The 13440-nt window shown below is 32.0% G+C and overlaps 1 protein-coding gene across 3 annotated transcripts in view; it reads left to right on the top strand.

The window, feature by feature from the left end:
• Nucleotides 1–13440, top strand: part of LOC127065650 (sodium/calcium exchanger 1) — a 77856-nt gene that overhangs the window by 14029 nt on the left and 50387 nt on the right. For all 3 annotated transcript variants that reach the window (XM_050998336.1, XM_050998430.1, XM_050998513.1), the window contains exon 3: nucleotides 1528–1619. In XM_050998336.1, the coding sequence (XP_050854293.1) occupies nucleotides 1528–1619 (92 nt within the window). The remainder of the gene's footprint in view (nucleotides 1–1527; nucleotides 1620–13440) is intronic.

Below are 13440 nucleotides of genomic sequence, written 5' to 3'. Positions count from 1 at the left end.
ACGAGATTGGTAAAATAAGAAAAACTAGGAGAAGAAAGAAGAAAAGAAGAGGAAAAAAGTAAAGAGACACCATCACTTCTTTCTTGTTCTTCTTCTTCTTTCAATTTATCTACATATCGAGTCGGAAATTCCAATAAGAAAAATTGATTTCCTGTAAGCTGCTCAATTGGATGTTTTAATCAATTAAGATTAATGAGACTTAACGAAAGGAGATAATCCTTTGAGTGGCGTACATAGTCGGCTCATATATTCATTATTTATGTAATAACATCTTACGTATATACCGATCAATATTTTAATCGCAGTATTACATATCCTTTATAAGATAATATAAAAAGATATTATATTTATAATTTGTAACTATCGAATTTTACAAAATACAAACAAGTTTTCCTGCTAATTAATATTTCCTCGTAATATTCTCTTAAACTGTTCTTAAACTTTTTGTACTGTAATAGTCTGATAATGTATAGTCTGTAATACTCCTTTATGAAAAAATTAAAGTGCTAACTCTTTCATATCCTCACTTAACTCTTTAAGTATGTGGGACAAAGTAAGTTCTCGTTTTATCTCAGCGGTCGAGTATATTACTTACTATGAAAAAAAAAAGAAGAAAAACCAATCAAATAATACAGTATACAAATGTGAATTCTTATTCACAACTTATTTTTTACTCCTTCCAATACTTAATAAAAACAAGATTGACAAATAAAGCATTTTGTGAAGACAAAGCATAACAAGAAATAGAAGTTTATCCTTTTCGAAAGAAAAGAAATTCTCTCTTTTTTTTTTTGGATAAATTTCAAGCATATCAATTATTTTTTAGAAACTATTTTTAACAAAAGTCATAAAAATTTCGAGTTACTTTAAGGGTGGACACGGAGTTATTAAGTGGGCAAAGAAAAAACCTGAAAAAAAAAGAAATAAGATTAACCTGAAGAAGAATGATCTATTTTTTTTTTATCCATCCTTTTATAACAGAAATTAAAAATATTTATAATTTCCATCGAAATTAAATATTACATTATTTCAATACACTTTAACTAAACGTTAATAAACAGCAACAAAATTTTTGTTTCTTTTACATCGACGAACACGAAACGAGTGAACAAGTATTAAAATGAATACTTATATTGATCGAAGACGATGATAGTATAACGTTTTAGAATTGTGCACGGTATCGTAACTATCGGTCGACTCTTCGGGTCTCTACGGACGATGGGTTGGTTATCGTCACGGCGTGGCTTCAAGTGTAAGGTCAGAGTTATTTTAGAGATAACCACGTTACCTTCGACCTCGTCCCCCTCCCTCTCAAGCTATCCCCTTTTCTCATCTACCTCCCTCTCTCTTCCTCGTTATTCCGAGGATTTACATAAATAAAATAATAAACGATGACGCGCGCGCACAAGAAAGAAAGAGAGAGAGAGTATTCTCTTATCACATCCCATTCCTCCCTTCACACTTTTTCGCACAATTTTTCGTATCTCTTATAATCCTCTTTTCTTTGTTTTCTTGTTCGGATTTTAGAAAAACTGTCAGTATGGAGATCATCGAGGAAGACTCTTACGAAAAGGACGCTCTCTTTTACGTTGAACTTGGAGAACCACAGTTACAAGGAGGTAAGTTTTAAATAGATATAATTATCATTATGATCTATGTGTGTCCTACTATTTTCATGTTCTTTTAATTGATTTCAATTACCGTTGAAAAGTCACGGGTCATTAGTCGCGGTGTTTCTACGGAAACGGTAGGAAGAAAAAAAGAAAAAAGGAGAAAAAAAAACAGAAAGAAAGAAAGAGCTGCAAGAGATGAATGAGAGTGGTCTGACGATGAATGGAGCCGATTATAGTCTCTCGGTGATTCTAAACTATTTTTCTTTTCTCTTTTCCTCTTTTGTTTTTTTTATATTTTATTTTTTTGTCATTTTTTTGTCCTTTCTTTTCTAATTCTTTTTTTCCTCCTAATGAAGATTAATTCGTTCGAGGAGATCGTCGATCGGTGTGCCTCATAACTTTTTGAAACCGCACGGAATGGAAGGGTTGGAATTCTAGGAATTTCATTCTATATATCTCTGTTAGAATCTATACGGAGAGAACATTTTTTTTCCCCTCATTGTTTCACCGTGTTTTCTAAAGGAAGGAAGAAAGAAAAGACGAGGTGCACTCGATTGCAACGAGAAACGGTACGGGCATTCATCCTTATATTATTCTTCTATGTATTCGGGGAATGTCTTTCTTTTACGCTTTCTCGCATCGCTTTGAATCAATAACGATGCATTGATCTTAAATAGATGAAATATATCTATCAGGTCAGGTGAGATCTGTATATATACATATCTAAACATGTGAAAATATATTTATCTCCAAGAAATACAGTATTCTATTACGTTCCCTTCTTGATTGATTTGTCATGCTTTCGTCGATATTATATTTGGATTACGTCCCACTGAACGTAAGTTTTGATAAACACGTTGTAATTATCAAGTATGGTATACATTTCGATGATATCTATTTCATTTTTAATAATAAAGAACATATTAGACGCCAAATGTATTTTTATGTAATAGAATGTAACCAGAGCTATGTAAGTTTCTAAGTGTTTATAAAAACCAATTATTACTTTTCTTGAGACTTTTCATGCTTGTAACTAGGCTTGTAGTTTTACAATCTGATAAACGATCGGATTAAAATTTCTCGAAAAAAGAAAAACAAGTAATCGATTTAATAAATCATCTAAAGATCTTTAGCCACTCGTTCTGTATTATATGCTGAAAAGTTTAACAAAAGAAAAAAAAAAAAGAAACTTCTTTTTCGTTTTTGTAGCTCTATGTCAATCTTATTCGAAGCTTTAGTACAAATAGCATTATAGTTCGTATATATTGCTTCAAAAACATCGATCGATTTCTTTTCAAGAACGTAACTTTTTGTTTTCGGCGATCTAGCGAGCGACTGCGATTTGCATATTACGAGTTTTCCTAACGTCCTCAATGGTAACACTCGCTCCCAAGTTCATGCATATGCATTGCCTTATTTTATTTATAATTATTCTATCCTTCATACTCTCTGTTCTTCTTCTTTCGCGAGATGTTCCTATAGCAAGAAGGAAAGATTTGTTCGATCGTTTTAAACGAAGTAAGCGTCGGCCGTAATATCCTGAAATTTGGCTACCAACTCTTTCGGACGCTTCGGCAAAAAAAAAAAAAAAAAAGAAAAAAAGAAACAGAAATAATAAAGAAGAAGAAAAAGAAGGAAAATGGGCGAACGGAGAAAAAAGAAGATCTATTGGCTGATCAAATTGATTTCACATCAACGAAGCAAAATCTATGAAGTTGGCAGGAGGGATTAATTCATCGTGATAATTTTATTATTTCTCTGTTTCGCGCGATCAAATAACAAAAAGAACGAGTTATTCCATTCTCATTTTCATTAATATAATAAAAAACATTATAATCTGTTCTCCATTATTTTTACAATTTTTATATATTTATCCAAAGCTTCCTTTCCACGGATTATTTTTATAACGAATATATATTTCATAAATACACGTTTTACTTGTTAACAGGTTAATGGCTCGGGTATTTTCTATTTTTAGAGAGGTATATATAATTCCATGAACGATCGTTTGATGATACTTAAACGTGTAGGTGTATACATACTAATCGTTTGGTATTACACGTTCTTTTGTATATTAATCACGTGATATCGAGAAGTAATTCGAATTGTTTCTGTCTTGAGATCTGTTAATCCAGCTTTTGGGATGTCATCTCCCGTAGGTAACTGAGAAAGAGAAAGATAAAGACAGAGGGAGAGAGAGAGAGAGAGAAAGAGAGAGAGACGAGAGAAGTGGGAAGACAAATTATTATCCGGCAGCAGGCGGAACGACTCGATGATAGTAGTGGGGTTGGACTATTATTAGCGTGACTCACGTTCCCATTATTTCTGTTGGCGCTTCTGAATGCGCTTAGGCGTTGTTTCTCAATTCAACTTGCGTGCATATCATACCGTCGTCGGATTATTCAAACGCGTATCATACTTTGTCTCACCTTGAAACCTTGAGTTAACCCTAAGGCACGTGACAAACTAATTAATGATTTCTGGATGGAAAACGAATGCCGTTATAAAAATGATCGCATAAATGCTATTAATAAATGCTAACTATAAATGCTACAATTATTTCATAAATGCTATTATGCGTTTAAAAATTGATCATTGTATACGTGTATACGTGTATCGCGTGCATGTATATTCGTATGCGTGTAATTGAGCAATTTCGATCAGTATCGATTAGTTTGCCTTTATTACAATACTTCAATACGTATGATATATTAATATGAATATATTTATATTAAATATTTACAACTCGAGAAAGCAATTCGATATAGAAGTGAGTTGAAACAAAATGTGATATTTAATCAAGCTCGACATAGGATCGCGAAAGTTTTGTATTTAAAAAAAGAGATAATAGAAGACATAACGAGAGAATAAGAGATAGAAAAATATGTATAATAATAATTATACATAAATAGTTAGATATGTTGAAAAAGGAAATTATATGTTATTACTGCAAGTATGTCCACAGCATTTATCTAAGATAAATCGTTTGAAATATTAACGAAAAAAATAAAGGATATTCAATGAGAAAATATCGAGAAAAAGTTTCGAGTGATATATCGATAATAATAATAATATCCGCCGATGAAATATTCGCCATTTAATGTACTTCGATACGGATATACATATGTAATTATGTAAAATTACATACATATATATTTATGTAAAGATAAAAAGAAATATATAGATACTTATTACGTACATTTATCTATGTATGTCTATATAGGTGTATATATATATATATATATACACACTAGATATAGAATGTAAAAAAACAATAAAAAGAAGAAAAAAATAATAAAATGAATGATATAACAATGACATTAAATAAAGGACAAAATTTAAAAGGTTGAACGTTTTCTCCTCGACTTCGAGAACTGGTTTAAAGAAATAAATGGCGTCGAGACAATAAAAAAGGCAATTTCAAAGGCGAGCATTTATTAATGTGTTTTTTTTACGAGCACGATAAAACGTTACTAAACGTAAGATAATAATACCTTAATATATGCCACGTTCGTAATGTAAGCCGTATGTTTTTTTAAATATCTGTGTATATAAGTGTATACGTATGTTATATATTTCTACAAATTTTACGCATTGCATTCACCACGTTGTTCTCGGTTGCGTTAACAAAATGTATTTTTATTCTCTAAAAAAATAAAGAAAAAAGAAAAACAGGGAAACGCGTTTGCCAAAACCAGAATAAATATACCGTTCTCTACGTAATTAACTTTATAATTATAGTATACATTTTTAGAATATTCGAGAATAAAATCTAATTCGAGAGACCTACGTATATATAAACATACATACATACATATATATATATATATATATATATATATATATATATATATATAAAGGTATATAACGAATAGAGTCAAATTAGAAGAATGAATGATATAATTAACGAAAAAAAAAAATAAATAAATAAAAAATAATTTCATTTAATTAACGAAAACAAAACCGATCTTCGATCAAAATGAAATCGATAATATAAGGGCGTTGTACGATTCGATGAAGCATCTAACGATCGAGGAGAAAAAATAGCCGTGAATAGGATACGTTAATAACGAGAGTAATGAAGATTACGATTCTAGTCTCGTGCTTCGAAAAAGAATTATGTTCTTTATCGTGCGGCCATGGCCACACTTTTCCTCTTATCCTTTTTCCGTTTCCTCCCTCCTTTTTTTTCTCTCTTTCTCTTTTTCCAACCAGCCCATTCCATTTCTCTATTCTTTAACCCCCGTTGCTTGTGCACGCTGATACTTTCGTGATAATGGATCGTTCGTTTCTCTCCTATCCTCTTCTTCCTTTTGTCGCGGTCTCCAGCTGTTCCCTCCTGTTCCTCCCATACCACTGACCCACATTTTAGAAACGCATATTTTTTCCTCTCCTTTTTTATTTTCTTTCTTTCTTTCTTTCTTTTTCTCCCTCTTTTTTCTCCCTCCCTTTTTTTGTTTCTCTCTCTCTCTCTCTCTCTTTCTATCTATCTCCCCATTTTATAACCACAGCGCAAAGAGTCGTAAAAATACATACATACATACATACATACATACATACATATATGTATGTATATATATATATATATATATACATATATACATATATACTCTCGCAAGGTCGCACCGCATGCACTCGGATGGGCTTTGAGTGATAAATGACTAAAAACCAGAGGAAGGGGAGAAAGAACACGGGGAGTGGCGTAGGGTAAAAAAGAAAGAAACCTTTGCCTTTTCGAATCGGCCAAGGCCGGGGGACATTGGCAATGAACTTTCGACATCGAATCGTACGAATAATAATATCGTTCCACGTTTTATCTTTATCCTTCTATTGTCGACTCGATAACAAATATCGCTCGACCATGTACCCTTTTATACTTTTTTAAGATTCCAATTGTAGATATTCTTTTTAAATTTCGCGAGATTGAAGGGGAACGATTAAAAGGAGGATATAATAAAAGAAAAAAGGAATACAAAAATGGAAAAAGAGAAAAAGAATATCAAACAGATATACGACGATAAATAAATTCCTCGCTTCGATAGATATTCGCGAAAAGCTTTCTTTGATTCTTTGCGAAAGTTAACGCGAAAATGTCGAACCTGCCAATCTCGTTGAGGTCCACAGTTTGTTTTGTTTTCTATTTCCCTTAGTTTTTCTCTCTTTTTATACAACCACTTCTAGCGTTGACCTACATTTTAAAAACGCCAGTCTCTCTCCTTTCTCTTTTTCTTTCTCTATCTCTTTCTTTCTTTTTCTCTCTCTCTCTCTTTCTCCCTCCATCCCTCCTTTTTTTTCTCCTTTTTGAAAGAATCCTGTTAAAACGCATAAGAAGATCTACTTCACGTCCAAGGTTGCGAAGAAAGATTGTATGTAACGACAAGTGTTTAATGTAAATCATAAAGATACGAGAAGTACTCTTTTCTTTCGATCCCCGAACAATTGGCAATGAAGCTTCGCTCGAAAAGCTTCCCGCAGTTTCTATGTAGAAACAGGATTTCGCTTTTACCTCTAACACGTTCATGCTGGAAAATATATAGGAGTTCTTTTCCAGAATGAAACATTGCCGAAACGTCGGGTTCCTCTGTTTCCAACAAATTTTCTTGATAATTACACAACGATGTTTTCTTCCTTTTTATTCTTTCTTTTCTTTTTATTATTGTTGCTTTTCTTCTTTTCTTGTTCTTCTTCTTCTTCTATACTTCTTTTTTTTTATAAGTTCCAGAAGGTGAAAAAGGTATAAGGGACGATCGTAAATCGTGACGTATCGCATGTAAGGATCCGTACGATCGAACGAAATGGCGATACTTACAATTAGTCTTTGGTGAGGTCGGTGAAATAATTAAATCGATTGTCAGAAAATTCAATCGGAGTAATTGCCGTGAAGCTCGATGGTACATGAAGACATTCGAAAGGTGTCACGTCGAAAGACGTTAAATTAGTGTTCAACGAATCGATTCGTTACAGTACTTGCACGGGATTACATTGTACGGGTTAAGATGTGTAATTTCATAAAAAAAAAAAATTTTTTTTAAGTAATAACTTCGTTTAGTAGAAATGTATTCGTTACTAGAAAGTACACCTCTTTTTTCATTCTATTATTTTTTTTTTTTTTGTCAAATGGAAATCGAACGAGCTGCCGATTAACGTTTTCACTTGTAAAATAAATCGTGTTTTTAATTAAAAAAAAAAAAAAGAAAAAATCGAAGCGTATCCGTAACAATCGGACACAAAGATTTTGGGATATCGAACGTGAATCGAATTCGATTGAATCATTTTCTTTCGTTCTTTTTCCTTTTGATTATTTTCTCCTTTTTTCTTTTTCCTTTCAAAAAGACAAAATAATCTGACCAATTAACGATTGGAAACCAACGAACAAATGGGTGTTCCTCGAGTGCCGACGGGTCGTTTCATTGAAAAAATTTCTCGTCGCAAAACGTGACTCGATTTTCCTTTTACGGATTAACGGACGACGAGTGAAAAAAAGAAAAGAAAAGGAAAAAAGGAAAAAAAAGAAAAAGAAGAAAAAAGACGATAGAGATAGACGTAATTTGAGAATATTCAATCTCGACGTGCACAAATATATTTAAGGAATGTGTTTCTTCCGTTTGTAATACATATCTAATACACCTTTATATCGAGAAAACTCGTCCAGTTGTTCTACGATACGGTAAATCTCTAGAGACGATCGCGGTAATGTTATCAGAACGTAGCGTGAAATCTCATAGATCACGCGAACGTCCATTTGCACGGGTCTCTAGGGGACGTACAAAGAGTTGTCCAGTTGGTACGACGCTTTTCCAGACTTATATATAGTAATACCAGGATATATAATCGAGTATCTCATTCGTTTTGATTTCCTCACTGATTTAGACTTTATTTCGACGAATTTCCAACGAATTCGAGAATGTTTTTACACTTCCATTGGAAACGATATAAAAGATATTTCTAATGGAATAAAAAATTTACGATGTTGTGTACACACACACACTCACACACACATACATTGGATTTGGCCATTGGTACGAAAGAATGCGATAAGCTTCAAGACGAGATCTCTTTAAAGCTCGATTTATTTCTCAGTGATCTTTGTACGTATTACAAGTGGTATTATAGGTCGGGTCAAGAGATGCTTGCACGAATGGACCTTACTTTCGAGGACTCCATCTCAACCTAAATCAACGCTTAACGAGAACGTTAAAAGGAGTGGAGAGAACGAGAGAAAGAGAGAGAGAGAGAGAGAGAGAGAGAGAGAGAGAGAGAAAACCGAAAAGGACCGTTGATAAACAATGAGTGTATGTAAAGCGATTAATAACGCTCTGATGACGAACCATTTTCACAACAGCAATATCCTTTGTACGTTCTCATTTTTTATTATGTCAAATTTTCATTCAAACTCGTTTCAAGTCATAAAACTCGGGTCGTTTTAACACGAAGATCATCCAAGTTATTCAAAGAAGGTTAATCGAATGAAAAGCATCGTTGAATATTAATGAAACCGAAAGATAATTTTTACCAGTAATTAACACTTGATTTACAGATTTATATACATATATATATATATATATATATACTTATTTATTTATTTATTTATTGAAATGTCATTTTTTTTCTTTTTTGTTATAATATTAATTCGTATCTTTATATCGATTAAAGTTAACGCAGTTTGTTGGGAAATAATATTTATGATTTTTCTTATTTCTAATATGAAATTAGAAATTCGTCAAATTTTGATGGATTTCGTAAAATTATTTATCGAGTCGATAATCTCTTATCACCATATATATATATATATGTGTGTGTGTGTGTGTGTATAGATTCATGAGAAATTATTTATAAATAAAAACGAAAAACTAGGAAAAAAATAAAAGAATAGAGACGAGCGAGAAGGAAAAATATAATACCTAGTCGTAAAATAAGAAGTATGTATTTTCACACTTAAGTCACGTTCTCTTTTTCGATCTACTTCAATAACCCTTAAGCCTTTCGCCCTTCCACAGTTTGGCCCTGTTCTCTCTCTCTTCCCTTTGCTCGTCTATCTGACAGGTTATTTCGTACGCTGCCTTCGTAAAAACGCGAGTTTCCCATCGTTTGAAATATACGACGCACGTGTGTCTTCTTGTAACGTGATCTCACAGCCGAAATGTTTTTAAAACTGGAGTACTTTGAAAAAAGAAAAAAATGTGAAAAAAAGAAGAAGAAAAAAGAGGACAAAGAAACCAACCAAATAAGTACTTCGAAAGGAGAGAACTCCCTCGTAAAACTTTCACGAAAGTTGCCAATACTAATTACCTATTAATGCTAAGTGTCTTATTTGCCCTTTAATTAGCCCTTAAAAGGATAAAATAAAATAAATCACGTTAATACTAGTACGGGTAAAATTTTAAGTCTCATGTATTATTTTAACAATCAATTAAAAAATTATGCCAATTAAATCTCAAATGGTAGAACAAAATAATCTCGTTAATATCGTCACCGATGAAATTTTGTTTGAATCTTTTCTTTTCTTTTTTTTTTTTTTTATCTGAGAAATCAATTAGAAAATCATGTTGATTAATTTCTGAAGGAAAAGGAAAACAAATCACAGTAATTCTATTACGGGTGAAAAGATTTAATCTTAGTATTTTGTTCGAGAGATCAATTAGAAAATATCGCTAATTAATTCTCAGAAGATAGCATTAAATAATTACAGTGAAATTTTATCGTCGGTGAAATTCTAGACGAATATCTTATTTTTCAAACCGACTAGATAATTATAATAATTATCATAAATAACCATCTAGAATCTTATGTTTCGCTTTGTAATTTGTCCATTTCTTATTCTTTTGAAATAAAATTTTAAGCATTCCTTTAACGAATCAAAGGATCGATTCAATATTTTGTAAGATAAAACTTTATAACTCTACAAGAAAATCAACTTTCGTCCTTTTATGTTTTTTTTTTCACTCGAGATAAAAGTTAGATTTAAAAGAGAGCAAATATCAAGATATATACTATCCCTCGTAGAAAGTTAATAAACAAATCTAACGAACGTGGACATTAGTAATTCTATTTTTACAGCAAAGGAAAGAGATAAGTAACGAAAGGAGAGTACAAAGAAAACTTTCAATATTACAGGTTCTTCATGCTTTTTGTAGTTTACGAGAAAGTTTCTAATATTTTAAAAGTTAAGTTTGTTTCCATTTTCTCAATTTGAAGTACCCTTCCCCGTGCTCGTAAAAGCAGGACTTAAATACTTTTTCCTTGTACTTTAACAAGACTCTAATGTACATCAATATTAATATATATATATATATATATATATATATATATATATATCGACAAAATTATATTATGTCAATTATCTCTTAAAAGGTGGCATAAAAGAAAATCTCATTAAGACTGTCGTGGATGAAAATTTACCACAATGCTGTATTTTAAAAATTAACTAGATATAGAATTTGTATCAACAAATATAATCTATATATATATATATATTTAAAATAAAATAATAAATAGGATTATCGTAGAAAAAATGTCGTAATTGAAAACGATTGATCGATTTCGCACGAGTTATTATTGGTAACTATGACGCTTTTAACGATGACATTTTCTACAAAATTGTTAAGGCTCGAAACGATCATAGATAAAGGTCACGTCTACGTAAATCGTATGATTGAACTCCCCCTCCAGTCCCGTAGATTCCTATCCGCTTCCATGGAACCAATTCCCGGTTGACCTCCTTGCGGTACGTCCTCGACACGGTAATATCAACCACCAGCTTTATCCTTGTAAACTTCCAACTTCTAAATTACCTTTTGCAAGAATTTTCGAAATCCATCGGTAATTCCGAAGTCCATCTAATCCTTTTGTATGGTCCAAAAGAGACCGTGACGTTCCATATTCCATTATAAACTTTTATCTCTAACAGATGATATGATAAAATTTTCTTTCTCTTTTCTTTTTTATTTATTTATTTCTTTTCTTTCCCTCTTATGTTTGTCCAATCCAATAATAAAAATGTTCGCGTCGATCAGATCTTATTTTACTCTGATGAAATTTTTGATAATAATCCATGGATATGTTCCATTTTATTCTTTTTTTTTTTTCTTTTATTTCGAGGAGACACAGAGGGCTAACATCGAACGTAAAAAAAGATAAATCTGCAGAGAAATGAAAAAAGAAAAAAAAAAAAAAGAAAAAAGAAGAAGAAAAAGAAAAGAGAAAAGAAAAGGGAAGAGAGAAAACAGGATAAAAGCGGTAAATTCAATTTACCCAAAGCATGGATTCACATTGCGAACGCTATGGTACCAGGCTCGATGACAAACCAGACGGCAGGACAATTTGTTTTAAACTAATCTGCAGTACAGTGCGAAGAACGTAATCCCTTGCTGAGAGCTAAAATAGGTGTGTTCTTGTGTGCGCGTGCTCTCATAGCCACGATACTACTGAATGGATAGAGAAACTCTCAACGTTTGTACACCGTACGTTAGAAGCTGTGAGAGACTCTTCTAACCTTTTCTAATTTTCTCCTTTTGCCTTTCCTATTTACGATTCGATACTACTAGGTACACCTAATCTTTCTTCGTTCTTATTTTTTTCCTACATTGCAAAAATATATTCGAAGATCGTAAAAAAAAAGAGAAAGAGAAAAGAAAAGAAAAAGAATTCAATAGGAACATTTTTAATAGTTCAAAATTTTATAGTGCACTATTTCCAATTAAAGCGACGTAGATAGGACGAATATAAGATGATATTCTTATTTCTTCGAGATAACAATTAAAAACTATATAAACGAACCAAGCCACGTTGCTCTTACACGTCTCATACATTTTTTTTTCTTTCATTTTTTTTTTCAACTTCCCTTTGAAAACATCGCCTCGTCTGACTTAGCAAAAGATGTCTCGTTATAAGCGCGATCTCGTAGATCTCGTTAAAAGAGGTAATTGGTTCGTGGTAAAAAAAAAAAAAAAAGGGCGATCCCTTCTTTTACAATTATCACAAAGTCGTGGTTCGTTTAAAGAAGAGGAAAAGCAAAAATGATGGGAGGGCTTTGGGCAATTAGAGGAAAGGCGTTTTAAATTGCAACTTAAAATGAACAATATGGTAACAAATGATAAGTCATTATGTACGTTCCTTCTTTCTTTTCTTTTTTCTTTTCTTTGTCTTTTTTCTTTTTTATTTGAACGTGGAACGCGCACTGATGTCGAATATTAAAAGACGATAACGTTAAAAGCTATTAGAAACGAATGGGAAGAGAAACAGATAGATATAGTATTTTGAGAAACGACCGAGTTTTCTAATTTTAATAAGAACGTTCGTGTCGAGTTGACGTTTAAATTTAACCCTATAGCTACGATGGAACTGGCCGTGGAACGGTATCCACAGACTACTTTACTCTCTCGCTAAGATGTATGAACGTAAACGAAATTAGCGCGGTATCGGTGCTTCGATGTGTTGAATTATGCGTTTAATCGTATCTGGCCTTTTTATTATTAATAGAAAATAACATCGTCGTAAATTTTCATACATTTTGATTTATTTCGATAATTAAAAATTGCTAGCGATCATAACCGTTCACATTTTCCCTAGCAACTTAAGTACTTAAACAAAGTACTTTCGAACGAAGAATACAAATGAGCTACTATAATAGTTTTTCGTTAAGAAAACGTCACCCACAGAGAGAAACGCTTTTTATATACGTAGTAACTCTTCCTATTTAAAAAAATAAGTTAATGAGAAGTATTATCGTAAGTAGCTAAAGAATTAATATGTAATATATTGCAATAGCTAAAAAGTTAATATCCTTACGAAAGAAAGATAGAAGAAGAAGAAGAAGAAGAAAAAGAAA

This window comes from Vespula vulgaris, chromosome 1, assembly GCF_905475345.1.
Source record: "Vespula vulgaris chromosome 1, iyVesVulg1.1, whole genome shotgun sequence".
NCBI lineage: Eukaryota > Metazoa > Arthropoda > Insecta > Hymenoptera > Vespidae > Vespula > Vespula vulgaris.
Note: the sequence above shows the minus strand (reverse complement) of the source record. Positions and strands in the feature narration are given on the sequence as shown.